Source organism: Rutidosis leptorrhynchoides, chromosome 2, assembly GCF_046630445.1.
Source record: "Rutidosis leptorrhynchoides isolate AG116_Rl617_1_P2 chromosome 2, CSIRO_AGI_Rlap_v1, whole genome shotgun sequence".
NCBI classification, from domain to species: Eukaryota; Viridiplantae; Streptophyta; class Magnoliopsida; order Asterales; family Asteraceae; genus Rutidosis; species Rutidosis leptorrhynchoides.
This window is the reverse complement of record NC_092334.1, coordinates 574711210-574738631: the sequence shown is the minus strand read 5'-3', so window position 1 is coordinate 574738631 and position 27422 is coordinate 574711210. Positions and strand designations below refer to the sequence as shown.

General features: G+C 38.8%; 2 protein-coding genes across 2 annotated transcripts; one reads left to right on the top strand and one right to left on the bottom strand.

Annotated features, from left to right (window-relative positions):
* The first annotated feature begins 1727 nt into the window (after nt 1-1727).
* Nucleotides 1728-4728, top strand: LOC139893213 (inosine-5'-monophosphate dehydrogenase 2-like). The gene is made up of 4 exons (XM_071876363.1): nt 1728-2919; nt 3013-3192; nt 4052-4309; nt 4405-4728. Exons 1-4 carry the CDS (start codon nt 1915-1917, stop codon nt 4474-4476), a joined length of 1515 nt encoding a protein of 504 aa, XP_071732464.1. The 5' UTR covers nt 1728-1914; the 3' UTR covers nt 4477-4728.
* A 14687-nt stretch (nt 4729-19415) lies between these two features.
* On the bottom strand, nt 19416-26718 carry LOC139893212 (serrate RNA effector molecule-like). The gene is made up of 12 exons (XM_071876362.1): nt 26173-26718; nt 23228-23352; nt 22833-22881; nt 22623-22697; nt 22465-22539; nt 22331-22378; nt 22123-22191; nt 21239-22027; nt 21105-21153; nt 20676-20947; nt 19878-20060; nt 19416-19718 (listed from the first exon to the last, which is right to left on the bottom strand). Exons 1-12 carry the CDS (start codon nt 26661-26663, stop codon nt 19658-19660), a joined length of 2286 nt encoding a protein of 761 aa, XP_071732463.1. The 5' UTR covers nt 26664-26718; the 3' UTR covers nt 19416-19657.
* Nucleotides 26719-27422: the final 704 nt, after the last annotated feature.

Here is a 27422-nt window from a genome sequence, read left to right as displayed (position 1 = left end):
TACCACCACCAGGACTTGATTCGGAAACCTGTAAATATCAATTCGATTTCTGTATAATTGAAATCTAAATCGGCTATCTTTATTATATTCCAACCATTTTTCGATACTTCCGCATTTTCTGGCGATGGATGGATTTGACGGAAACGTTAACAGTTCCGGCTGTGGAGATGGTGATAGTGACGGTTGTAGTGGGAATAAAATTGAGAAAGAGGCGCTTAAGAGGTTTTTGTGGCTTGAAAAGAATTCGTTTTTGAAATGGTTGATGAATTTTACTGGGTTTAAGGAAAGATTGCTAATTTGCTAGCTGATGATTTGTTTTCGAACTATTAGGATTGAAGGTTGCGATGTTATTATTATTATTATTATTATTATTATTATTATTATTATTATTATTATTATTATTATTATTATTATTATTATTCGTTAATTGTTATTATTATTCGTTAATTGTTATTATTATTAGAAATAATTACTAGCTGATGATTCGTTAATTGTTATTATTATTATTAGAAATAATTGTTATTATTATAAATTATAAGAATTTTTGCACCGGTGGTCCCTCGATTTTAGTGAAGAAAAGAGTAAAAAGACGAATTTACCCTCACATGCAAGGCACATGGCATGACTTAACGGACTTTTTTAACATAAAGTTGACGGAGGGACGCCTAATCAAAAAAGTGATAATAGAGGGACGCTGAAAGCCAAAAAAAAATTTGAGGGACGCTGTTAGCTTTTTGGGGTAAAATGGAGGGACCAACGGCACAATTATTTCTAAAATAAATGAGTTTAGCATTTAAATTCACTTAATACCTAAAACATATCATTAAATTGTTTCGTTTAAACAAACTCGTGATTTCACGGGTCATTTCAGTAGTTATATACTTATATCAATACAACACAATCGTCAATCTAAAAATAAATTCTAAAACTTATTTTTAACAAAAAAAAAAAAAAAAACTTATTTTTTACAATTACACTGTAAAAGTTAATAATTTGTCAAATAATATTATTGTTTTAGTTTTTGTTTTCCCGATTATTAAAGGGTCCACAACCTAATACGAGTAGTATCCATCGCCACCCTAACCTGGTACACAATGGCGGCCGAAAAACAACGACAAAAAAACAAAAACGAAGACAAACGATTTGTAGCCAGGAGAGGTGTAAACTCAGACTGTTTCTAATGGTGCGTTTGATAAAACTGAATAATTTAGCGCTGAATGGTTCAGATCCTTTGAATAAAATTTGTTCTGAACGAAAATAAGCTGCTTGATAATCGTTTTAAATGAACTATATAAATTTAGTAAAATTAGTTATTAACGTGTTACATGAATAAAAAATACAATATAATTGTTGGCTAAACCTTCTGGATATGATTTGAAAAGAATATTACAGAAAAATTAGGCTCTTAACGGTTAAGAGAGTTTTTCAACTCTGAATGGTTCAGCACTGAATTCTGAACCATTCAGCACAATATATCATTCAGAGGTCAAAAACAAACACGCTGAATGCCGAATGATTCATCATTCAGTGCTGAATCATTTCATTAAGACGCAAACAAACGCACCCTAAATCTTGTATATCAATCATCAATAAGGTCTGATTATTTATATGCGATTTACGTGTGGGTTTGTATAGTCCTTTTTGTCGTTACTCGTTAATTATCAATCAAGATATTTATAGAACTAGTACTACTATAATTTTATCTTCCAAAATCATAGCATCACTAATCAGTATAACAAAAGTCATACAAGTAACATAACATAACATAAAGAAAAAAAAATAAAAACACATTTTATCAATTTCAGCCCAGCCGACTATCTTTGATCTTTCAAACAATCAAACCTGCTAAAACCCTATCACTAAACCCTAAAACCCATACGCCACTACCGTACACCACTGACGTACGCCACCACCATGACCACCGCTGTCGTAGATTTCGAAGACGGTTTTCCAGCAACTAAACTCTTCAATCAAGGCTACTCTTACACCTACGATGACGTCATATTCCTCCCTCATTACATCGATTTTCCCACGGATTCCGTACAATTACACACAAAGCTATCTCGTAACATAAACTTATCCATACCATGTGTTGCTTCTCCCATGGACACCGTAACTGAATCTTCTATGGCTGTTTCTATGGCCGCGTTAGGTGGTATTGGTATCATTCACTCTAACACCACCATTTCAGAACAATCGTCCTTAATTCGCTCTGCAAAATCGCATCGTATCCCTTTCGTGGATACGGATATCATTTTTGTGTCACCGGATGATTCAATATCGTCCGGTGATGTGTTTAATACATCACGGTATGTATTTGTAACTGAAAATGGATTGAAAACCGATAAAAAGTTGTTAGGTTATGTTGATAAGGGGAATTGGGAGGGTTTAACTGATAAAGAAACTAGGGTTTCCAGTTATATGGTGAAAAATGTTGTATCGTTACCGAGTAGTTATAAATTTGAAGATGTTGCTGGTTATTTATCTGCTAAGGATTTAGATTTTGTGCCATTAGTGAGTGGAGAAGGAGAGGTAGTTAATGTAGTGAGTAAATCGGATATCGAGAGAATTAAGGGGTTCCCGAAAGGCGGGATGCCGTCGATTGCAGAGGACGGGTCGTTTTTGGTTGGAGCGTCGATTGGGACGAGGGAGAGTGATAAGGAAAGGTTGGAGCATTTGGTTAAAGCTGGTGTTAATGTGATTGTAATTGATAGTTCTCAAGGGAATTCGAGTTATCAGATTGAGATGATTAAGTATGCGAAAAAGATGTATCCTGATTTGGATGTGATTGGTGGTAATGTGGTTACGATGTATCAAGCTCAGAACTTGATTCAGTCTGGTGTTGATGGATTGAGAGTTGGGATGGGGTCGGGATCGATCTGTACTACACAGGAAGTTTGTGCTGTGGGCCGTGGACAGGTATTGTTTAATTTTTAATCAGAATAAGAATTAAACACAAACTGTTGAAAATTGAAATGTGTTATTTCATGGTCTTTGTTAATTGTTTTGTAGGCGACTGCAGTGTACAAGGTATCATCTGTTGCTGCACAAAGTGGTATTCCGGTTATCGCTGATGGTGGTATTTCGAATTCTGGACACATTGTCAAAGCTTTGACCTTAGGGGCTTCAACTGTAATGATGGGAAGTTTCTTAGCAGGAAGTAATGAAGCCCCTGGATCATATGTGTATCAGGTAACTTGACCCATTTCGATCTTTATTGAGAATGTTTGTGTATGCTGAATTTAGTGAAGTGTTCACCTGAGTTAGTTCATCTGGTTTAGGATTTTGTTTGTGTACTATGGACGTGTCTTTCAAATTAGCAAACTTTCTTAGGATATTGTTACATATGTTAACTGTAAAGCTGTAAAAACTACTAATCCGTTTAAACTTTCTATTTTCCACATCAATTGATTCTTAAATCTGTCAAAAGATAAATTGAACAAAAGGCTATACCCAAGGCTGCAAAAATCGCTACTCGGGGAGTACTCAGTCGGGACTTATTCAGATGTTGATCGAGTTTGACTGTGACCGGTTTTATCTGAGTTTTGACCAATTTTGACCGATTTTCCAAGTTTTGACCAATTTTCCAAGTAATCCCGAGTTTTGACCGATTACTCGCCGAGTAATTCCGAGTTCTGCACCACTGGCTATACAAGGACGAGGCTAAGCAATTTACTTACAATCAGAACTTTAATAAACCGATCAATGATTTATGCTTTCGAAGTGATTGTTCTGACTTAAAGAATCAAAAGCATGCTTTAGATAATTTTACATTAATTTGGTACATAAACTTAATACTTGCTTTACCAACTCTGATTGGCAATTGATAATCAATAGAATAGAATGTATTCATTATGTTTTTTCTGAAAGCTTTATGGATTATTGTGACTTTGGTTAAAACGCACATCCAACAATTAATAAATCAGCCTTAAATACTGATAATTTTATTCTTCTTCCCAAGTCCCTCTGTATTAGCATTTCCTGTGCATACGAATGTCTATGAAAAATTGAAGTTCTGTTTTCCTTGTATTGTTTCACATTATTTGTGTAGGGTGATAAGCGGGTTAAAAAATATCGTGGGATGGGATCTCTTGAAGCGATGAGAAAAGGAAGTGACGCTCGTTACCTAGGTGATACAGCTAAATTGAAGATTGCTCAGGGAGTTGTTGGAGCCGTTGCAGATAAAGGTTCTGTTATGAACTTCATTCCATACACAATGCATGCCGTTAAGCAAGGTTTCCAAAATCTTGGTGCTTCTTCTTTGCACTCAGCTCACGAAATGTTGAGGTCTGGGATTCTGAGGCTCGAGGTATGTCTGAAATCTTTGTTGCATGAAACATAGATCTTGAAAGAGTAATCGCAAACGTTATGTTGATAATTGTTTTTCTGTTTTGAGCATTTCAGGTGAGAACTGGAGCAGCACAGGTTGAAGGAGGAGTTCATGGCCTGGTGTCTTATGAAAAGAAATCGTTCTAACCATTTCGATATATGTAACCAGAGCTTGATGCAGAGCCAACGGTATACAAGTAGTGCGAACGCACACTGCCTTCAGATTCATTATTCTACTAGTATTATTTAAGCGGGGAAAAAGCTATTCTTCTCCTATCGACAAAAACATTCTTCCAACAGATTGTTTTAGATTGTCTTTTCTAAAGCATGTTTGTCTACAAGAGACATTTATTTATGGAGATTCAATAGTCATTTTATTGTTGTATGAACATGTTATAGTCTTATAGAAAGAAAATCACTTATTAATGTCACACGATGGATATCTAATCTACGTTCACTACGAGATCATGACTTCTGTGGATCTCCTTGCTTCAAAATTTACGTCTTAATTTATATCTTCTACATTGGTTACTAAATTAATTTATATCGAGTGATTGTAATGTAACAAAGATGATCATATGAAGTAGAAGGCCCTTAATTCTTTGATATGTAGTTGCAGTGACGAGTGATTACATAATAACACAACTTATTACACGTCAACAAGTTTTATCATTGCTCTCAATCACTGGTAAATCATCAACGTAAAGAGAAATAATCAATCTCTCTTGGGAATTGAATTACTTTACGTATAGAGTTGACTCACTTGACCTCATCCTGAAATTATGATTCATCAAATGAACATCAAAAGCTCGCGGTACTTGCTTTAGAGTTTAGACCATAAAGTGTTTTACAACAATACTCAATCCCGCTCATGCGAGATATGCGCAAGATAAACTGTAAACAATCATTCTTCTACCCTAGAATAGAAGAAAAGTCGTCTCTCTAACCACGAGTTGAGAAAGATTCTCCACCCACCGGAAGAGAAAGTCCCTTGTAAAATCTTTACTCTTTTTCTTCTTGACTGTCTACTTTGAAACCTTAAGGTTGTAATACATAGATCTCCTCCTTAAGTTCAGCATTCAAAAAAGCGGATATCACATCAAGATTGTGAATATTCCAATTGTGTTGAGTAACTACAGCTAACAACAACTTGATCACGTCACGAGGAGCAATAGGAGCGAAAGACTATCCAAAATCCACACCGGCAATTTGAAAATACATTTTCACTACCAATCTTGCTTTGTGTTTATGATCCTAACCACGGGTTCTCAAAATACGCAAAGTATTGCCACTTAAATGATATCGCTCAATTTCTATAAATTTTTAGTCGCAATAGTGGCTCCAATTACCTGCTGCCCTACGAAATCACCATTCGAGAGAGATTTTCAAGTCTGGTTTATTTCTGGTCGCAATAGTGGTTCCAATTACCTGATGCCCTACGAAATCACCATTCGAGAGAGATTTTCGAGTCTGGTTTATTTCTGGTTGCAATAGTGGTTCCAATTACCTGCTGCCCTACAAAATCATCATTGTTTTAGTCATTTCCTACTTATTTTGTATGGAAATTGATGCCATAAAAAGACTTTCACCTTGATGGGTGGGATTTTATTACAACGAGAGCTCGGGCTGATCGTGGGAAGGAGAGAATCGTAGGTATACTGACGTGCTGATCTTACAGAGAAAGTGAGAAACAACCGTCACTGTCAAGGTCCCAACGCCTACAGTCTGAGCCATTGCCTAATTGTATGTCATGAAGATATGGAACGAGGTAGCATTTGAGCCCGTAATGTTGCGACGCCAACTCCATTGACATTGACCATTAACTAGACGATTTGGAATGAAGAGGGATACTGCCTTTGGAATGCATGGACTTTGTGACATTGACTATAGAATATCATGTACCTCTTGATCTACATTCGGTAAGATCAAACCCAACTTGTTTCCCATCAATGTCTTTGAGAAGGGAGACCATAAAGAATCGAGATTCTTTACGAATCTCCACATTCATTTGAAGAGTAAAGCGTTATTGAAAGTTCATAAACTGCCCACTCTTAAACCACCTTTATCTAGAGACGCCATGGTTATTCAAAGTTCATAAACGTCCCAATTAACCCACGAAAGTTTCTTATTGGTTATTGTTCCCACCCCATATGAAAGCCGTACTGATACTCTCCAACTTTTGGATTGCCGGAGCTATATAAACAGGGACATGTAGTAGATGTCAGTACTACTGAGCACGTATTTAATTAGGGTCAATCTTACCAATCTAGAGTAAACTAGCTTTCCAAGATGAAAGCTTAGATTTAAACTGTGTGAGGTTAGTCGGTTCTAATGTTATTTCGTGTAAACACTACGTTTTTGCTATCTGGAAAGGTTAGATTTAAACTATGTTTTTTGAGGTTAATCAGTTCTAATGTTATTCCTTGTAAGACCAATTGTAATAGTAAAAAGGTATTTTTTGGTGTGTTGGTGAGTGGAGCGAGGTAGTTGGCGATGACGTGACAAATGTGTCAGAAAATATATAGGGAGTAGCGGAATGACATGATGGGAAGTTTAAATATGATCGAAAGTTAGGTGTTGATATAAAAAGTATTATAAAAACACAAAAATAGACCAATAAAAAATTGGCCACGTAATCTACACGCCAAAAATAACTCTCGTGCCAACAAGCAACACACAAGGTCCATGTGCCACCAACACGCCTATAGATGCACAAACCGGATAAAAAACCGGATTCGGACAAAAAAAAACCGGATTTTTTTGTCCGGATTTTTCGGAACCGGTTCCGGATCCGGTTCCGGTTCCGGTTCCGGTTCTCGGCATCGGATTTTTTTCGGATTTTTTTCCGGAACCGGTTCTTTTTCGGATCTCGATCGGATTTTTTCGGATTTTTCTTGGACTAGGATTCGATTTTGCGATTTATATTTTTACCGGTTCTATTTTTTTAACGTTTGACAACAATAATATAATCGGTATAAAGAAAAGTTATAATGCTCAAGTGCTCAACACAATAGATAATATAAATAACAATATTCTGTAACACCCCGCTTTTCCGTACACGCTTAAAGGGTCGTGCGAGACTTAAGGTTGGAGTTTAGGCGTGTATTAGAGTGAGCGTTTGGGTTGTATAGTTGTGGAAACCTCGGAATTTTGTTAACTAGTCGAAGGGGCCTGTTGCAGCCCAATGTCGCGCCGCGACAAGTGGGTCCGCGCCGCGGCCCACAAAGCAACTCCAGATCAGAAATCAACTTAAACAGGATGATTTTCCTAGTGCATCGTCGCGCCGCGACGAGTAGTGCCGCGCCGCGGCAGACCTGCAGGTCAGGTCCCGGATTTTATTTAAATTAAAGGATTTTGAGGGGCAAAATAGTAAATGGACGTATAGATCAGATGGGTGCATTAAATCTGGTCCACTAGTTCATTTATTCATTTTCCTTTTTCATTTTCTTTCAATTTCTCTCCCAAAACTCTAACACCCATTTGGATTCAAGGTGAGATTGGGAGAGGAAGGATTGAGGGTTGATCTTTGGAGCAAGTGTTAAAGTTGTTCCTTGTGACTCTAGCTACGTGGTGATAGTCTCGGTAAGTTCTAACTCTAAGTTTCGAGTTTTAATTGATTATGGCTAGGGTTTTGGTTAATAGAAGCTTGTATGACCCATTTGGGAGTAAAATGGGTGAATTTGGGTTAGGTTGTAGTAATGAAACCCTAATGGCCATAACCTAGGGTTTTGGTCTTGTAATTGTGAGTTTGAAAGTGTTAATGATATTGTAAGCATTAAACACTTGTTAGAATTGAAAGAGATGTCATTTGGGTCAAGAATGTGCTAGTTGACCTAGTTTGGGTAAAATGGGTGTAAATTACCCTAGGTGGATGTCAATTGAGGCTAGTAGACTTCAATGCACTAATGTTGGTAATTAAAGTCGAGTCTTGGCCATTAAGAGGGCGGTTGTGGTGTGGTTGGGTCATTTAATGCGAAATTGACTCATTAAATGCCCAAGTAAATGTAATGTGGTTAATTCCACTAGTTTATGTATTGAATTGGTACTTAATGTATTAGGTACTTGGCTTTGAAGTTTGGAAGCGATTATTCATCATCCTTGCGTCAAGGTGAGTGGAATAATTATGCGTGAACGTATATAATGTATTTATTTGTGTGGTGTGAATGTGGAAGTGTCGCGGTGTTCAAGACACCACATTCTAGGTAACGAGTAGTATTGTCGCGGTGTTTAAGACACTACTCATTGTGTGATTGACTTGTGGTATTGTCGCGGTGTTTAAGACACCACAAGGTCATGAGAGTGGAAGTGTCGCGGTGTTCAAGACACCACTCATTGTATTGAACGAAGTGTGGATTCGTCGCGGTGTTTAAGACGCCACATTGTTGTAAGGGTGAGTTAGTCGCGGTGTTTAAGACATCACCCGGGGGACTAGTGATTACGCGGTGTATAAGTAACACTAGTGGATGTTATGAACTCCAACGGACTTACATGTACCGTTCTCTTGTAAACTTGGTTAACCATGGTTGTGCGAATTGTGCTTAGCATATTATATTGTGAACTATATGCTATTAGTGTTGCTAGCTTAATGTGGAACGTGGGTAGTAGTTTATGCATGATCGATTGCATGTTGTTGAATTGCTAGCTTGTATGTGGTATTGTGTAATTGTATGCAAGTAAGTAGATTATATATGATCATGTATAATTATTGCATTCACTAAGCGTTAGCTTACCCCTCGCGTTGTTTATCTTTTTAGTTGCAGGTGAGGATAAAGGGAAGGGGATTGTTGGACACTAGATGTCTTTGACGATGTGCTTGTAGGAGCTTTTGGAAGTTGACCACCTTTTGGGTAGTTTAGTCCCAAACCATGCTCGTTGGGTCGTTTGGTTTATAAACTATCATTGTATTCGGTCAAACTTGTATTAACTTAATTAATGGCCTTTGTGCCTTTTGTAAACATTGGAAATGGTTGTACGTTTTAATGGAACTTGTGATTTGGTCTACATATTTAATTGGCGCATAAATGTGTATATTTAAATAAAAAAAAAAATTTATCGTACGGAGTACGGGATGGGTTGTTTCAAGTGGTATCAGAGCGTGGTCTAAGGGATTTAGGTGACTTGAGATAGGCGCCTAGACTTAGACTTTTGTGTGTGCATTGTGCGGGACTTGTAGGACTTTGGGTCGGACCGGGACTTGGTTAGTACATAGGTTCATGTGAACTAATCATGTGTTATTTGTTCATGTTGTGTAGCAAGCATCGAGCGAAATGAACGTTGTACTAGCGAGTTAACGCGACGTGCTCGCGTAGTAATGATTAGCTACCCTTACTACGGGTGCAAATCGTGTCAAACAAGCGATGTACGACGATTGTCGAGCGAGATGGAGTGGTATGGTGTATAGGTATATATGTGTCATGTCTTTAGTTTCGTTGTTTAATCTTTTCCGTTTTATAGAATGAAGATGAGAAACGGACATGACACCGATATTGGGGGCACGAGCGAGGACCCCGAGTTCACGGCCAAGGTTGAGGCCATCTTTCAACGCCAAAAGGCGGAGTTTCGCGAAGATGTTAAGAAGATGTTTATCGAGACGATTGACGAACAAGTCGTCGCTTTGGTTAAGGAGCAAATTAAGATTGCTCTTCAAGAAGAAAATGGGGGAAGGCGTGACTTTTTCTTCAAGAACTTTAGGGATGCTCAACCTCCTACTTTTGAGGGCGATCGGGACCCACTCAAGAGTGCCCGATTCATCTCCGATATGGAGGGGGCCTTCCGTACTTGTGAGTGTCCACCCGACAAGAAGACTAGGTATGGTTGTAGCATGTTAAGGGGTGACGCGAAATTGTGGTGGGATGCTAAGATCCAACTCTATGGTGAAGAACAATGTATGGACTTCACTTGGGAGGAATTTAGAGCGGAGTTCTTCGATGAGTACCGAACTTCGGCCGATCTTACAAGACTTAAGGACGAGCTACGTACCTTGAGGCAAGGGTCGATGGACTTGAACACTCTCAAATCCGTGTTCTTGTCCAAGACGCAATTTTGCCCGGAGTATGTCGGGAATGATAAAATGTTGAAAGAAGATTTCTATCGAACCTTGAATGATAGTTATCAAGAAAAGATTAGCGTAAACGTGGTGAAGAGCTTCGATGAGTTGTTTAATATGGCGAAAGGGTTCGAGGCACTTGTGATGAGGAAAAGTAGCCTTACCTTGGGTAAGAAGAAGTTTGAAGCTACTAGCCAATCGAATTTTTCTAGCAAGAAGTTTAAGAAGGGCTCCGAGAGTGTGGGGAGCGTGAAGAAAGGTGCTTCGGGGGACTTCCCCTATTCTTGTCATAATTGTGGGCGAAGGGGGCATATGGCCCGAGATTGCACCAAACCATCTTCTACTACAAAGTTCACTTGTTACAATTGTGGGAAGGAAGGACACAAGAAGACCGAGTGTCCCGAGTTGCGTAATGATAATGCTAAGCGGATAGAGAAGGCAGCGGGTACGGCTAGGGGTCGTAACTACTTGATGTCTAATGAAGAAGCTAAACAATCCAATGAAGTCGTTTCAGGTACTTTCATGGTTAATTCTAATCCGGCTCGGATACTTTTTGATAGTGGTGCTAATTTGTCTTTCGTATCTCCAAGATTTGTGCCTAAGTTAAATAAACCGCTAGTAAAGTTGAGTCGTCCGGTAGAAGTTGAAATAGCGGATGGCAAGACGGCGCTAGTGGTTGATGTGTGTAAAAATTGCAATGTTGTGTTTGGCGCCGAAAGTTTCGAAATTGATCTTATTCCGATGACTTTGGGTGATTTTGATGTAGTCGTTGGTATGGATTGGCTCGATCGTTATAGAGCCGATATTGCATGCCACGACAAGTTTATTCGTGTAAAGACCCCAAGTGGGGGAGAGATGATTATTCATGGTGACAAACGAAGGAGATCGGTGCCGATATGCACTTTTGCTCGGGCACGACGTCACGTTATTACCGGTGGTATGGCTTTCCTTGCTCATGTTGTCGACACTCGTAATGAGCCACCACCTATTCGTGAAATTCCGGTAGTTAATGAGTTTGAAGATGTCTTTCCGGATGAGTTACCGGGTGTTCCGGCGGAAAGACAAGTAGAATTTCGCATCGAGTTGGTTCCGGGGGCTACCCCCATTGCTAAAACTCCTTATCGTTTAGCACCAACGGAGATGCAAGAGTTATTGAATCAAATTCAAGAATTGCTCGAGAAGGGTTTTATCCGACCGAGTGCTTCGCCATGGGGCGCTCCGGTCTTATTTGTGAAGAAGAAAGACGGTAGTATGCGTATGTGCATTGATTACCGTGAGTTGAATAAAGTGACGATCAAGAATCGTTATCCACTACCTAGGATCGACGATTTGTTTGATCAACTTCAAGGCGCAACGTATTTCTCTAAGATCGACCTACGGTCCGGCTATCACCAAATGCGGGTCCGTGAGGAAGATATTGAGAAAACGGCTTTCCGAACGCGTTACGGGCATTATGAATTTGTAGTTATGCCCTTCGGTCTTACGAATGCACCGGAGGCATTCATGGATCTTATGAACCGGGTGTGCCAACCTATGTTGGACAAGTCGGTTATTGTGTTCATTGACGACATACTAGTCTACTCGAAAAGTATGCACGAACATGAATGTCACTTGCGTGAAGTTTTGAAGACGCTAAGAAAAGAGAAGTTGTATGCAAAGTTCTCTAAATGTGAATTTTGGCTAAGGGAGGTTCAATTCCTTGGTCACATTGTGAACGAAAGCGGTATCCAAGTGGATCCGGGGAAGATTGAGACGGTGAAGAGTTGGGGACGACCGACTACGCCCACGGAGATCCGAAGTTTTCTCGGATTGGCCGGTTATTATCGTCGGTTTATCCAAGACTTTTCTAAGATTGCTTCTCCATTAACAAAGTTGACGAGGAAGAGTGCTAAATTCAATTGGGAAAACGAGCAAGAAATTGCTTTTCAATTATTGAAAGAGAAGTTGTGTCAAGCTCCGGTGTTAGTGTTACCGGAAGGCGTCGAAGACATGGTGGTTTATTGTGATGCTTCCTTAAATGGGCTCGGGTGCGTTCTTATGCAAAGGGGTAAAGTCATTGCTTATGCCTCTCGGCAATTAAAGGATCACGAAACGAGGTACCCGACTCATGATCTTGAAATGGCGGCGGTTGTGCATGCATTGAAAATTTGGCGCCACTACTTGTATGGTGTCAAGTGTACGATATATTCGGATCATAAGAATTTGAAACACCTTTTTACTCAAAGGGATTTGAATTATCGTCAACGTAGATGGATGGATGTGGTGAAAGATTATGATTGTGAGATACTTTACCATCCGGGTAAGGCGAATGTGGTCGCGGATGCGTTAAGTCGAAAGACTCAACATCCGGCGATACGTATAACATCGTTACGTTTGATTATCACTAACGACTTTCTTGAAAAGATGGGTGAAGACCAAATAGAGGCTTATGTTCACGATAAGCACACAGAACGAATTGTGGGCCAATCGGAGTTTATTACTATGGGTCCGCGGGGTTTGTTGTCCTTTCAAGGAAGGGTGTGGGTGCCTAAGACGGGTGATTACCGGCGAGTGCTACTTGATGAAGCACATAAGTCCAAATATTCCATTCATCCGGGTGCAACGAAAATGTACTATGATTTGAAGAAAGATTATTGGTGGCCCGGCATGAAACGTGATGTGGTTAAGTATGTTGAACAATGCGTCACGTGCTTGCAAGTCAAAGCCGAGCACCAAAAGCCTTACGGTAAGTTACAACCATTGGAAGTCCCGAAATGGAAATGGGAGCACATTACCATGGACTTTATTACCAAGTTACCGAAGACGGCGCGAACCCAATACGATACGATTTGGGTGATTGTTGATAGGTTGACGAAAAGTGACTTGTTTCTTCCCATTAAAGAAGCAATATCGTCGGAGGCCTTGGCTAAGTTGTTTATCAAGGAAGTGGTCTCGCGGCATGGCGTTCCTATATCTATTATTTCGGATCGAGATACCCGTTTTACATCTCGATTTTGGGAAAAGTTTCATGAAGATATGGGTACACAATTAAAGTTGAGCACGGCGTATCATCCTCAAACGGACGGTCAAACCGAGCGTACGAATCAAACTTTGGAAGATATGCTACGGGCGTGCATCATTGATTTTGGTGGTAGTTGGGATGAGCATTTACCTTTGGTGGAATTCTCATACAATAATAGTTTTCATACTAGTATCGGGATGCCACCTTACGAGATGCTTTATGGCCGAAGGTGTCGAACTCCCATTTGTTGGGGAGAAGTGGGTCAACGAGAAATCGGAAGTTCCGATTTGGTTTTGGAGACGAATAGTAAAATTGAAATGATTCGGGCTCGACTTAAAGCGGCGCAAGATAGACAAAAGTCTTATGCCGATAAAGGTAGAAGAACGATTGAGTTTCAAGAAGGTGATATGGTGATGCTTAAGGTTTCTCCATGGAAGGGTGTGATTCGGTTTAGGAAGCGAGGAAAGTTAGCTCCTCGGTTTATTGGTCCTTTCAAGGTATTGGCACGTGTTGGGGAGGTTGCTTATCGATTAGGGTTACCCGAAGAACTTGCGGGAATTCATAATACGTTCCATGTTTCCCATCTTCGCAAGTGTCTTGTGGATGACTCGACTTGGGTGCCATTGGATGAGATTACTTTGAATAACAAGTTAGAGTATGCGGAAGAACCGGTTGCAATCCTTGATGAAAAGGTTAAGATGTTGCGGAACAAGGAAGTTAGAACCTTCAAAGTGCAATGGCGACATCGAAAGGGTTCCGAGTTTACATGGGAATCCGAAGAGTTTGTTTTGGCTTATCTTCCGGCTTGTCATGCGGCTTGGATCGCGAGGACGCGCTCCGATCTAAGTGGGGGAGAGTTGTAACACCCCGCTTTTCCGTACACGCTTAAAGGGTCGTGCGAGACTTAAGGTTGGAGTTTAGGCGTGTATTAGAGTGAGCGTTTGGGTTGTATAGTTGTGGAAACCTCGGAATTTTGTTAACTAGTCGAAGGGGCCTGTTGCAGCCCAATGTCGCGCCGCGACAAGTGGGTCCGCGCCGCGGCCCACAAAGCAACTCCAGATCAGAAATCAACTTAAACAGGATGATTTTCCTAGTGCATCGTCGCGCCGCGACGAGTAGTGCCGCGCCGCGGCAGACCTGCAGGTCAGGTCCCGGATTTTATTTAAATTAAAGGATTTTGAGGGGAAAAATAGTAAATGGACGTATAGATCAGATGGGTGCATTAAATCTGGTCCACTAGTTCATTTATTCATTTTCCTTTTTCATTTTCTTTCAATTTCTCTCCCAAAACTCTAACACCCATTTGGATTCAAGGTGAGATTGGGAGAGGAAGGATTGAGGGTTGATCTTTGGAGCAAGTGTTAAAGTTGTTCCTTGTGACTCTAGCTACGTGGTGATAGTCTCGGTAAGTTCTAACTCTAAGTTTCGAGTTTTAATTGATTATGGCTAGGGTTTTGGTTAATAGAAGCTTGTATGACCCATTTGGGAGTAAAATGGGTGAATTTGGGTTAGGTTGTAGTAATGAAACCCTAATGGCCATAACCTAGGGTTTTGGTCTTGTAATTGTGAGTTTGAAAGTGTTAATGATATTGTAAGCATTAAACACTTGTTAGAATTGAAAGAGATGTCATTTGGGTCAAGAATGTGCTAGTTGACCTAGTTTGGGTAAAATGGGTGTAAATTACCCTAGGTGGATGTCAATTGAGGCTAGTAGACTTCAATGCACTAATGTTGGTAATTAAAGTCGAGTCTTGGCCATTAAGAGGGCGGTTGTGGTGTGGTTGGGTCATTTAATGCGAAATTGACTCATTAAATGCCCAAGTAAATGTAATGTGGTTAATTCCACTAGTTTATGTATTGAATTGGTACTTAATGTATTAGGTACTTGGCTTTGAAGTTTGGAAGCGATTATTCATCATCCTTGCGTCAAGGTGAGTGGAATAATTATGCGTGAACGTATATAATGTATTTATTTGTGTGGTGTGAATGTGGAAGTGTCGCGGTGTTCAAGACACCACATTCTAGGTAACGAGTAGTATTGTCGCGGTGTTTAAGACACTACTCATTGTGTGATTGACTTGTGGTATTGTCGCGGTGTTTAAGACACCACAAGGTCATGAGAGTGGAAGTGTCGCGGTGTTCAAGACACCACTCATTGTATTGAACGAAGTGTGGATTCGTCGCGGTGTTTAAGACGCCACATTGTTGTAAGGGTGAGTTAGTCGCGGTGTTTAAGACATCACCCGGGGGACTAGTGATTACGCGGTGTATAAGTAACACTAGTGGATGTTATGAACTCCAACGGACTTACATGTACCGTTCTCTTGTAAACTTGGTTAACCATGGTTGTGCGAATTGTGCTTAGCATATTATATTGTGAACTATATGCTATTAGTGTTGCTAGCTTAATGTGGAACGTGGGTAGTAGTTTATGCATGATCGATTGCATGTTGTTGAATTGCTAGCTTGTATGTGGTATTGTGTAATTGTATGCAAGTAAGTAGATTATATATGATCATGTATAATTATTGCATTCACTAAGCGTTAGCTTACCCCTCGCGTTGTTTATCTTTTTAGTTGCAGGTGAGGATAAAGGGAAGGGGATTGTTGGACACTAGATGTCTTTGACGATGTGCTTGTAGGAGCTTTTGGAAGTTGACCACCTTTTGGGTAGTTTAGTCCCAAACCATGCTCGTTGGGTCGTTTGGTTTATAAACTATCATTGTATTCGGTCAAACTTGTATTAACTTAATTAATGGCCTTTGTGCCTTTTGTAAACATTGGAAATGGTTGTACGTTTTAATGGAACTTGTGATTTGGTCTACATATTTAATTGGCGCATAAATGTGTATATTTAAATAAATAAAAAAAATTATCGTACGGAGTACGGGTTGGGTTGTTTCATATTCGAACAATACAATTATATAAATAACACTTTTATTCGAACGATACAATAATAAAAATAAAAACACTTTTATTCGAACAATACAATTATAATTAATACATTTCGAGTTTCGGCATGGCCATCACCCAATAATGTATTAAGACTAAAGTATATCGAGCTTCGGCATGGCCATCACCCGTTATACTTTAGTCGTCAAATGACCCAAATGTGTTATCTTGTTGAGCGCGTTGAGGATGGTGCCTTCGATCGTAGTCTTCAAAAGCAGGGTCATCAAATAGAGAAAGGTAAGCTTGTTGGTAACCCGATACATTCATTTCGGTTTGGTCCATATCAAACGGTTCATAGTCACCTTCATCCACTTCGTTTAGTTCATTGTCGGAATTCTCTTCGGTTGTTGTAGGTGATAATCCCGCTAAATTTTCTTCAAACTCTATACATTCTTCAATGTCGTTATATAACGGACCTTCTAATAAAGTTTGATCTTGTATCCTATCTACCCCATCCAAATAATCTTTCAAACATACACATACTTTCACAACTTGGGGGATAAGTCTTGACCTTCTTTCCGATATAATTCGACCACTCAAAGAAAAGGCCGATTCGGAAGCTACGGTTGAAGCTTGAACGGTAAATAAGTCACGAGCCATAATGCTTAATATTGGATATGTGTCTTGTTTTGTTTCCCACCATTTTAAAATGTCAAGGTTGTTAAATTGTTCTTCACTCATGTTTAGTGCAAAGTTTGCCATCTTATAATTTCCCAACTCGCTTGTGGGTGCCGATGTTCGTGCGCGTTTGGAAGTGTCTTCACGTACCAAGTTTAAAAGACTTATTTTGAGGTCTCGGCTCCTTCGAGAAGATGATCCGGGTTGGTCAACAATTGGGTTTGATTGTCGACCATATTTTGTTGCATAAATACCAAACATATTCTCAAAAACATCATTAAAAGCGTGTACTTGGTTCAAAAGATAGTTGGGTTCGTCATCAAAAACACCATGCACACAATCAAAGTTGGTATATATTGTTGTCATCAATCGTTCAACCCCATTAAAATTTAATCGTGGGTCAAGTGCGGCCGCACATAAAAATACCTTCGGTATCTCTCCAAAATATTTTTTTAGTTTTTTTCTTATATGAAAAATCGCTTGTCTAAAAATAACATTATTTGAGTTCGCAAATTCGCATATTTTTTCCGTCATTATATAAAATTATTCTAAAACTAGTACGCTAGTTGGGTAATAAACACCCGATAATATTGTTGATGCCTCTTTAAAAACTTGTAAAAAACTTGTTAATGATTCCAAGTCATCCCATTCGTCGTCACTAATTGGTTCGGAAAATCCCTTTCTAAGTAGTTTTCTATTAAAAGCGATTAACGTTTCTTTTTGACGTAAAATATTTTCGAACATTAAACAAGTAGAATTTCATCTTGTATTATTATCAAAATAAGGACCTAACCAAGTGTCATGACAATCTTTAACAAAAGCCTCATAGTTATGATGTCGTGCGTTGCTCGTACGATAAATCGTTACTAATAATCTTCTAAATTTTTCTTTTAATGAAGAACAAAAAGTTAAACAATCTTGAACTCCCAAGTTTATAATATGAGCAACACAACGTGTATGAATAAATGCACCATTTAAAATCGGTCTAAGTGCAATTTTTAACTCACTCATGGCCGCATCATTATTAGATGCATTATCTAGCGAAATTGTAAAAACTTTATCGATTAAATTATATTCTTCTAAAGTGTCTTGTAACGCTTTTTTTATATTATTACCGTTATGTGGATAACCAAATATTTTAAAATCGATAACACGTTTCATTAAAAGCCACGAATCGGGATTAAACCAATGAGCGGTAACGGCTAAATAAGAATTTGCCGTTCCATGTGGTGCGCTCCAAACATCACAAGTTATAGAAACCCTATGTTTATATGTTCGAAAACCTTCAATTATTTCAGTTTTAGCTTTTTTCCATAATTTAAAGGCGTCACCGTCTTAAGGTAGAACGACTTACATTGCTATATCGCGGTTGTAGTCGATTCCGAATTAGCTCCGTAAGCCTTGGATTGTCGAAGTGGTTGAAAGGAAGCGCTTGTTGAATGACAAACCTTGACAAATCTTGCCGAAGAGCTTCGGCATCGTATTCAAAAATCGAACCATCGGCCTGCATTGTTTGTTGTCTCGGGTCTTGCCTTGCACTACAACTTTTGTCAAGATGTTTTCTTAACGTTGTATTACCCGAAACACCCATGAACTTCATACATTGTGTACAACGAGCTTTTTCAGCACCATCCTTCATTACACACAACTCGAATTTGGACCAAACGTCCCCTTTTCGCTTTGTTTCTTTTTTGTAATCAATATCGGCCGTAGTGTAGCCTTGTGAAGATGTTCCAACGGAAGCGGAACCGAAAACGGAAGCTTGTGAATTATCCATTATGGGATAAGTAGACTAGAGATTAGAAAATATTTAGTGATTTAGAAATAACTATGAGAATGTTTGTTGGTGCATTTTCAACCAAAGCATTACCATGTATTTATAATGGACTTTGTGAGGTTAAAATGGTCAAAAAAAACTCAAAAAACTGCAAAAAAAAAGACTGAAACTGCAAAAAAAAAAAAAAAACGGCTAGCTTTTTGAAAAACCGGATCGGATCCGGATACAAACCGGATCGGATAAAATCCGATTTATATCCGAAAAAAATCCGGTTTTCTTGAAAATCTAGATCCGGGTCGAACCGGATCGGATCCGGATCCGGATCCGGTTTTTGCTGTGTCCGGTTTTGCTTCTGTCCGGTTCCGGATCGGGTCACCGGATTGGATCTGGATCCGGTTTTTTTGCCCATCTATAAACACGCCCCAATAAGGCATTTCGGTTTGGGTAGTGACGTGTTGAGTTGATTTTGGTCTCAGCCACGTTATAATAGGTCTAAACACTATGTTTTTCCTATTATGGGTTTGGATAGATGTGGTAATTTGTTCTACTGAGAAAGCTTCTTGTTGAAAATATGCTATTTCTTCGAGAAATTCACATCATTATCAATTTATCATGCACACCATAAACAACCCAAAGAAAATAGAATAACCTCCCTCACATCCCAAAGGAAAATAAAATACAACCAGCAGCAGTAAGAAAACAAATGCATTATATCTTTCCTAAATGGAACAAAACGGTCTAAAATCTAAAATATCAAAATATCCGCTTCATCATATCCATTTAAATATCAAATTCATCTTCTTGACCAACTAGCAAAGAAATACAAACATTGTTCTAGATTGCTGGTTTTTCCATGTCCCATAAATGTATTTTAACCATCTTCAGAAAATAATAGTAGATCAACTGACTCGAGCACAGGATTTGCACAATCCGTTTACAGGCTCCTGTAGTCTATGACGGTGACCTCATCCTCTGGAGCATCAAGATCTTGGTAGCTGCATATAACAAATCAGACCAAACTTAAACCCAAAACATCACAAGACAACTGTTTAAAAACAATAATCTGAATTTTTGATAATTCAAAGCGTCAATTATTTAAAGTTATATACATTGGAAGTGGAAAACCCAATCTAAAATATATGTAAAGAACTTACTTTCGTAGGCGACGAGGATCCTGTCTAAATGATGGAGGTAGAGCAATTATTGGAGCAGGACCGCCTATCTGGGGCCCACCTCTTCCATTTCTACCCGCACCTTCAAAAGGAGACGGTCCACCTTGATCTCGAAGCATCCGCATTGCAACTTCTGGAGGAGCAGGTACAAAGGGACCCAGTGGACTGCAGATCAGAGTTGGACAAATAATGTTATGACACATGACCAACATAAATGGATTTGGAATATAGTAATGATGGCCATTTCGGCCCATCTACTTATAAATGAATCAATTCAGATTTTGTTTTATATGCAATATATCAAATATAATAAAAAAGTAAGACTCGAAGAGGTGAGAAATCACCCAAAGTGTATAGCGTTAAAAAGTAAATGATTCAGCACTGAATGCTGAATCATTTAGCATTCGGTGTTTTGTTTGTGACATCTGAATGACAAACTAACCATTCAGAGTTGAAGAACTCTTTAACCATTCAGCACCCTTGAATCATTCAAATTTTGAATCATTCAAATTTTGAATCATTCAGCACTAACTTTTATCAAACGCAAGTGTCTACTACGATTCAATTCAAAACATTGAGCTTATGATTGTACATTTGTGATCATACTACTTTCTCAAGAAGGTCTAAATCATAGGGCAGAAAGTTTTTTGGGTCAATCCGACCCGTACTGGACCATATAAAAGTACCCATTTTGACCAGAACTAGTTGCAATATTTTACCCAACCCCTTAACAGTCCATTACAGCACCTATCACACAACCAAACAGTCAGGCAAGCTCACCCAGCACCAGGCACAGGCATCAATACTGGAGGCGGAGGAACATCAGTAGGAAATGAAGCATGAATGCCTTGTCCACCAAAAGAATCAAACATCTGATCATTAGGGCGGCCCCCACCACCATCATTGTTCGACTGAAAGTCCATGGATTCGGGATTTTCACCCCTATCATATCTCTCACCACCATTGTTTCTGCCATCATGTTCCCTACGGTTACCTCGATCGTCTTTCAAACGATTAGCAATACTAGGCCTATTTCTCTGAGGTCTGTCCTTCTGTAAAGAGACACAAATATCTTATCAACAATGTAAAACATAGCAGGCATTAGCACACTATCAATTGTAATAACTTTAGCATAGCTTTAACAGAATATAAAACCTAACAATCATGGTGACCAACCAACATAACAAAATAACATTAACGGAAGTTTACCGGTAATGACTGCTGCATAATAGGTGTCCCGCCTGGTGCATCTTCATCACTGCAAATTCAAAAAATTAACATTAATAAACATCACTTTCAAAAAAACCATATACAGAAGAAACGGTTAACAGGAGATAACTTACTTCATATAGTTTTGGAAATAAAGATCTTCACGAACTTTAGAGGTTACTTCGACCGTAAGTTCAGGGTGTTTCAGTTTTAGATGTTTAAGAACAAACTCAGCAGCATGAAAAAGTTTCGTACAACCTTTTGCTCCACAACCATACTTCCAACCATATTTTTCATCTCGAATTTTCCGTACATACGGATCCAACGACTCAGCTGCAGCAGCATCTATCTTTTCCTTAGCAGTCATTATCTCTAACGGATCCTGACCCTTCAATCTATCATGCCAACGTGTATCTAGTTTCTTTTCCCACTCGGTCCCACTCGTTTTAACATCAGAACTTTTAGATTCTGCCCTCACATGGCGTAGACCTTTAGCTTCAGTTTTCTCAGTCATTCCATAATAGTCAACACTATGAATGCGCCAGAGATAAGTAAGGAGTGTATCAAGTAACTCAACACCTTCTAAGCCTTTGACTGAGTTGGGCCCACGTATAATCACAACTGGACCACTGGACCCACCATGAGACTTGTCTCTGTGTGATCTATCATTGTCAGACCTGGAGAGTATATTACCCTCTATTCCTTTTTCAAGGTCAAGTTTCTTAACAAGTGCTTGTGATTGTTCGATGTCGGCTTGAATCCGCCTGTGATCAGAACTGATTGGGTGAGCCTTTGGAGCCGCTGAGAAAAGATCAGTTTCTTTTGAATTCCGGCCGTGACGTTTTCTTGTGCCACCCAAATCGGACTCATCTTCAGAATCGGGATTAGACTTGTTTGGAGACGAAGCTGTAACACCAGGTCCTCTGTTTTATGTTTAAAGATATATATGTTAGTGGTCTATTATTAGTTAACAGGTAAAATAGGTTTCGTGAAGAAACTATCTTAGTAACACTCTTACAAATCTAATGAACCATTTTGCAAGTCAAGCAAAAATTCCTTGGCCAGCTTTCGAGCAGATTCGTTCCTTCTGCAAAGAGAAGTTGAACAATAGAACAACTTAAATATCTCATGTAAATATTAAGAAGCTAACGAACCACCAACTTAAACAAAGTTTATATCCATCCTAATACTTAAAAGGAGCTTGTATGTGATTTAAGAGGATGCACCTTTCAATAACAGCAAGCAGATTTGTGGGGTGATATTTATCTTTCAACCTAGATATAAAAAGCAAGAATCAGAATGAAAAAGGCTATATAGTTAGGGGAAGTCGAGAGGAAGAGGGAAAAGATTAAAAAGATACCAATCTTCGCCTTTGTGAGCATCGAAATAAGCCTGTTTCTGAGTTGAGATATATTCTGACTTGTACTCTTGATACCTGTGGATCAGTATTCAATAATCAATGGCCTAAAGCACAAGAAAACCTAAGCAAAACTGTTAATACAAGTACCCACTAAATACCTGCGTTCAGCCTCAGATGGCAGAACATCATCTTCAAGCTCCTGAATGAACTGCTTATATGACATTAACCCCTCTCTGTAATGTTGAATGACAGGTCAAGTTAACATGCAAATCGTAAAAATGTTGTGACTCTACAATACTCAGGTATCTTTGTTAACAAATAACATTATTAAACAAAATGTCGTGTCAATATCTAGATAAGATGTTCACCTGTTTGTATTCACATGATCAACGTAACCTCCACGATTTGATTCCCAATCTGCAAAAGCAATTGATAATGATAAAACTTGACAAACATGGGATAGTGCCAATAACTGTCGCATGATTCATGCATTTAACTTGCAAGTCTGTCATGAAGTAATAGATTTGACAGTTTATAGCCAATAATCGTTGAAGCTCCAGCATAGTGTTTTAGGAGGAATGATATTAATTTAATTTTATACTAGAAAAACATTAATCAACTTTGGTCAAAGAGTCAAATTGGGAATTAATCGGTCAACGTAGAGATTAATCGATCAAAGTCAAACTTGGTTAACCTTGAAATATTTGAATAATTGAATGATGAACCTTAAAATATTTGAACAATTGAAGAAACTGGTGCTTACCAGATGGACCACCTTGGTACCCACCAGATGAACGGCCACCAAACCTACCACGAGGCCTATCATCATGATAGCCCATCCTGCCACCCATACCACGATCATAACCACCAGGGTGATCATATCCAAACCTGTATCGAAAACAAACATGATTATGAAAAACCTTATAAAGATCTTGTAAAAACTAAGAAGTAACAGGTAGACAATGAAGTGCTTATGAAGGTTCTGATAGACATGTTTGCAAACTAGAAATGGGATTCAATCTGGCCCAATTATAGATTTTAAATAAAGCAGGTGTAGAATTTAATGCAATGTAATTGAAATCTTGCAGCAAGTCATGTCCGTATATGATGGTTTATAAGATTTTTTAACAACATTGCATGAGAACTCGCAAAAAACTAGTAGAACTCCCTCCACTCATATCAAGACCATTTATATCTCCCAGTTACTAACACCACTAATAAAAATAACGATTGCTGATAAAATAATGCACAAAATGATTAAGCATTTACAAACCAAACAAGCTAGTTAATGGTTGAAAGCAACATATACTCCATTAGAAAGCAACAAACGTTTCTATCAAGGTTGACTGATATTGACCTAATCTTTTTTTGCATCATATAAGAGTGATGTACAATGTACAATAGACACTGTTTTATCATCATATATATGTGATCTACTAGAAACACAGTATTTATTTGCTGCACATGGTTTTTCCAATAACCTAGATAACCAAAAGGATCCGATTAGATGCTAAACTGACAGCAAACAGCACAAGCTACACAAGCATAGCTCAGTGGAGTTAGTTCAATTAATCAAGTTGTTTATCCCAGATAAACCAAAGTTGAGACCATGCATTTAGCGTGCGAAGCCAAGCACCCCTGTTATGGATTCATCATGACTTTGCTACAATTTATTCTGAATAGGTGTAGCATGAGAGAGCAGTACAACCTTAACTTCGCATATGAATTCATAACAGATTTCTTACCAATTAATCCCTAAACAGGCTACAGTATAGGTAGCGTTATAGTAATCATAAACATAACCAACATACATTCACAGACAGCAAAGAAAACCTTTATCGTGCGGATGGTAGCAGAAAATTAAGATAACGAAATTATGAAGGATAATTTATGCTCCTATGACCAGCAAGATACGTAAAATTATTACAACGAACAACAGCACAGTGAACAACAAGAATCAAGGATAACATCACAACAGTCACATCTATTCGAACAGTACCAGTAGCAGCGGCTGTTAACTATGACTTCGAAATACCAGAACCTTTTAAATGACCAATAGCCAAAGGCCAGGGATAAAAAACGCAGAACAAGCACGCAATGCAGTTTAAAAGCAAAAATAAAAATGTATGAGATAAAAATGTAGTGATGGTGACGTGTAGAAGAAAAAAGATAAGCATGCGTCATAACAATTGAATATTCATTCAAGCCCTAGATTTATCACTTCTATATCTACCACAAGCAAATATATAACACATATCCGGTGTGAACACTAGAAACTAACATAGGTTGCAGCTTAGGTTAGTAGCGGAATAAAGGAAGCCTCAAGCCCTTGTAATACATTTTTCATGGATCAACACCGACTTGAATGTGCACATTTCGCTTATAATTCTCCTCAGTTTAGCTTGTCATGCTGGTCTATTTAATGTTAAAGCTAAAAGAAAATACTGAATGTGCTACACCGTTAATATAAGTACATGTGTACCCATTTAATATCAGCCTAACCAGCTTGACATGGAAATAATATCTTAGGCCAGCATGTTAGCTTCATATATTCTTAATCTTCCAGCATTATATACTTAGCTATTCAATCTTTTGGGTGTAATTAAATAAATAGCTTGCCTGTTGGACTTAACGCCCCAAATGATTGGTTACCACATGATGCAAAGCTGCATATTTTGTCCTCCCAAAATTAAACACTTGCAGGAAACCGACGTGTAGGATCATCGAATAGGGTTGAAATTACATGACCCGAATACTGCATGATTCGACAAGCTTAGGTGGTCTCTAGAAAAAACATAACATATTCTCACTTCAGCGAGGCAAATGCCTGTTAGGAATCCTTATTTAACATTTTCAAAATGTAAGATATCTTGAGGCTACTAAAATTTAAATATCCAATCATCATGAAGATTTTGAAATTTTGTAAGGCAGAATATCAAGTGCGATTCCAATACTTCAAAATGAGGCCAGATTCAATGTAACCAAAAACTCAACAAAGAACAATCCACTCTGTGTCAACTCTGAAATGAAGAACTGTCTCCCAGTCTTTAAACATCATCAGTACTTTCGTGTTCAACTTCTAGTATCCCCTTCAACTGATACTCCATCCCTTCCAAATTATAGGAACACTTTCCTATGAACTAAAGTGTCAAGAACCAGGAAAGTGCTCCTGTAATTTAGAACAGACGAAGTAATACTCTTCCTTTCTCAAACAGATTTTAGAGCAGCCAAAAATGACAGAAAACATTCCCTCTCACAATCAAGTATTTATGAGTATAACTTGTGAAGTTACTCTCACTCAGAAAAAAATATTTATAACTGGTGAAGTAATAATTTAACTCATAATCAAGTATTTTGAGCATAAGAAAAAAAATACTCTCGCTCACAATCAATATTTATAACTGGTGAAGTCATACTCTCACTCAATATTCACTCACCCACAATCTCCATACATCAAACTGCTGCATCTCTTCATAAATGTTGGCAGACTCTACAAACTAAACAACAGCATAACAGCCGATACATATACAACAATGCCACAATATCCCCAAATTTAAGTTCAACACCCTGGAAAAATCACTACTAGCACAAACAACAATCAATTATCACATATAGAAAGCTTAGTCATATCATTATAATAAATGATTTCTATAGAGCACACATAGCTTAATAAGTACTCCGTAATTAAAAAGAGAAAACAGTACAAACCTTCTGTCACCAGGTCCAAAACCACCGCGCGGACTTCCACGGCGACCGTCGTAACCACCTTCATCTCTGCGAAAACGCTTGGGCGGATGAAATGGAGGTGAGCGCCGGGGAGGGGGAGAGTAACCTCCGCCACGGCGATCACGATAAGGCGGCGGAGGTGACATGGGACTAGCAGCACGCCGCTTATAATTTCTCTGAGGCGGTCCAGGTGGAGATCGATTACGGTGGTCATAGTAATCGGAACGTCGATTAGGTGGACGATCTATGTCTCTATCATCGTTTCTGCGCTCTCTTGAATCACGGTCATGGCGCCGTGACGGAGGTGGTGGTGGTAGTGGTGGAGATGCGTCGGGGTTTTCGTTTGCTATGGATTTGTTAATGTCTTCACCGTCGCCGTCTCCGGCGACTTCGAGGTCACGGTCATCGTCTTTGCGGTCACGGCTACTACTGCGTTCCACTGCATCGACCGGCAGATCCATCACTTCAGCCATCGATAAAGATATGAAAAATTGCAAACCCTAGAATGGATGGTGTGTTGTGTGAATGTTAGGGGGTCGCGCATAAACGAGCATTATTATTTATAATTATAATTATTATTATTACATTATATATATACTCCCTCCGTCTCACTATAAGTGTCCACTTACTTTTTGCACACAGTTTTAGAAAATCCCACTAACTTTATTTTCCACCCATCAAAAATCTTCTCTCTCCAGAATAACCTCTTCTGATTGGTTGAAACATCAAGTGAACACTTGAAATGGAACATTCCAAAATAGAAATGTGAACACTTAAGATGAGACGGAGGTAGTATAATCTATATATATATATATATATATATGAGTTGGGTATGTGGTCGTTTTAGCCACCCCACCTAATGAAACGACAACAGTAAAAAACCCAATCCCAAAAAACCAACAACCACCCCTCAACTTCTACCCCCTTACAAAAAAACCCATGTACTTCAGGGGAATAAACTGTCAATTCTGAAACTTAAAATAAAAACTTCCCCCAACGCCTTCGAGAGCCCGTATCTTCCTCCTCGCTCCGATACAAATTTCACCGACCACTCCGTTAAACTCGAAATATTCTCGCGAACAAAACGAGACTAACTACGTTCAAAACAGACACTTTTTCAAAAACGCTAAATACAACGACAGCCCGTATTTTCCCGCTCGCCGCGACTTAAAATTTTCCGACAGCAGCGTCATACTCGAAATAATTTTATGAACAAAACGATACTACCTACG

Bases quoted from the DNA above. Each gene is read 5' to 3' on its own strand.
- LOC139893213 (XM_071876363.1), top strand. From the start codon at position 1,915: ATGACCACCGCTGTCGTAGATTTCGAAGACGGTTTTCCAGCAACTAAA. The intron at 3,193-4,051 runs GTAACTTGACCC...TTATTTGTGTAG, and splicing joins CTGGATCATATGTGTATCAG to GGTGATAAGCGGGTTAAAAA. The intron at 4,310-4,404 runs GTATGTCTGAAA...TGAGCATTTCAG, and splicing joins CTGGGATTCTGAGGCTCGAG to GTGAGAACTGGAGCAGCACA.
- LOC139893212 (XM_071876362.1), bottom strand. From the start codon at position 26,663: ATGGCTGAAGTGATGGATCTGCCGGTCGATGCAGTGGAACGCAGTAGT. The intron at 23,353-26,172 runs GTTTGTACTGTT...TTTTCGATACAG, and splicing joins TTTGGACCTGGTGACAGAAG to GTTTGGATATGATCACCCTG. The intron at 21,154-21,238 runs GTAAGTTATCTC...TTGAATTTGCAG, and splicing joins TATTTCCAAAACTATATGAA to TGATGAAGATGCACCAGGCG.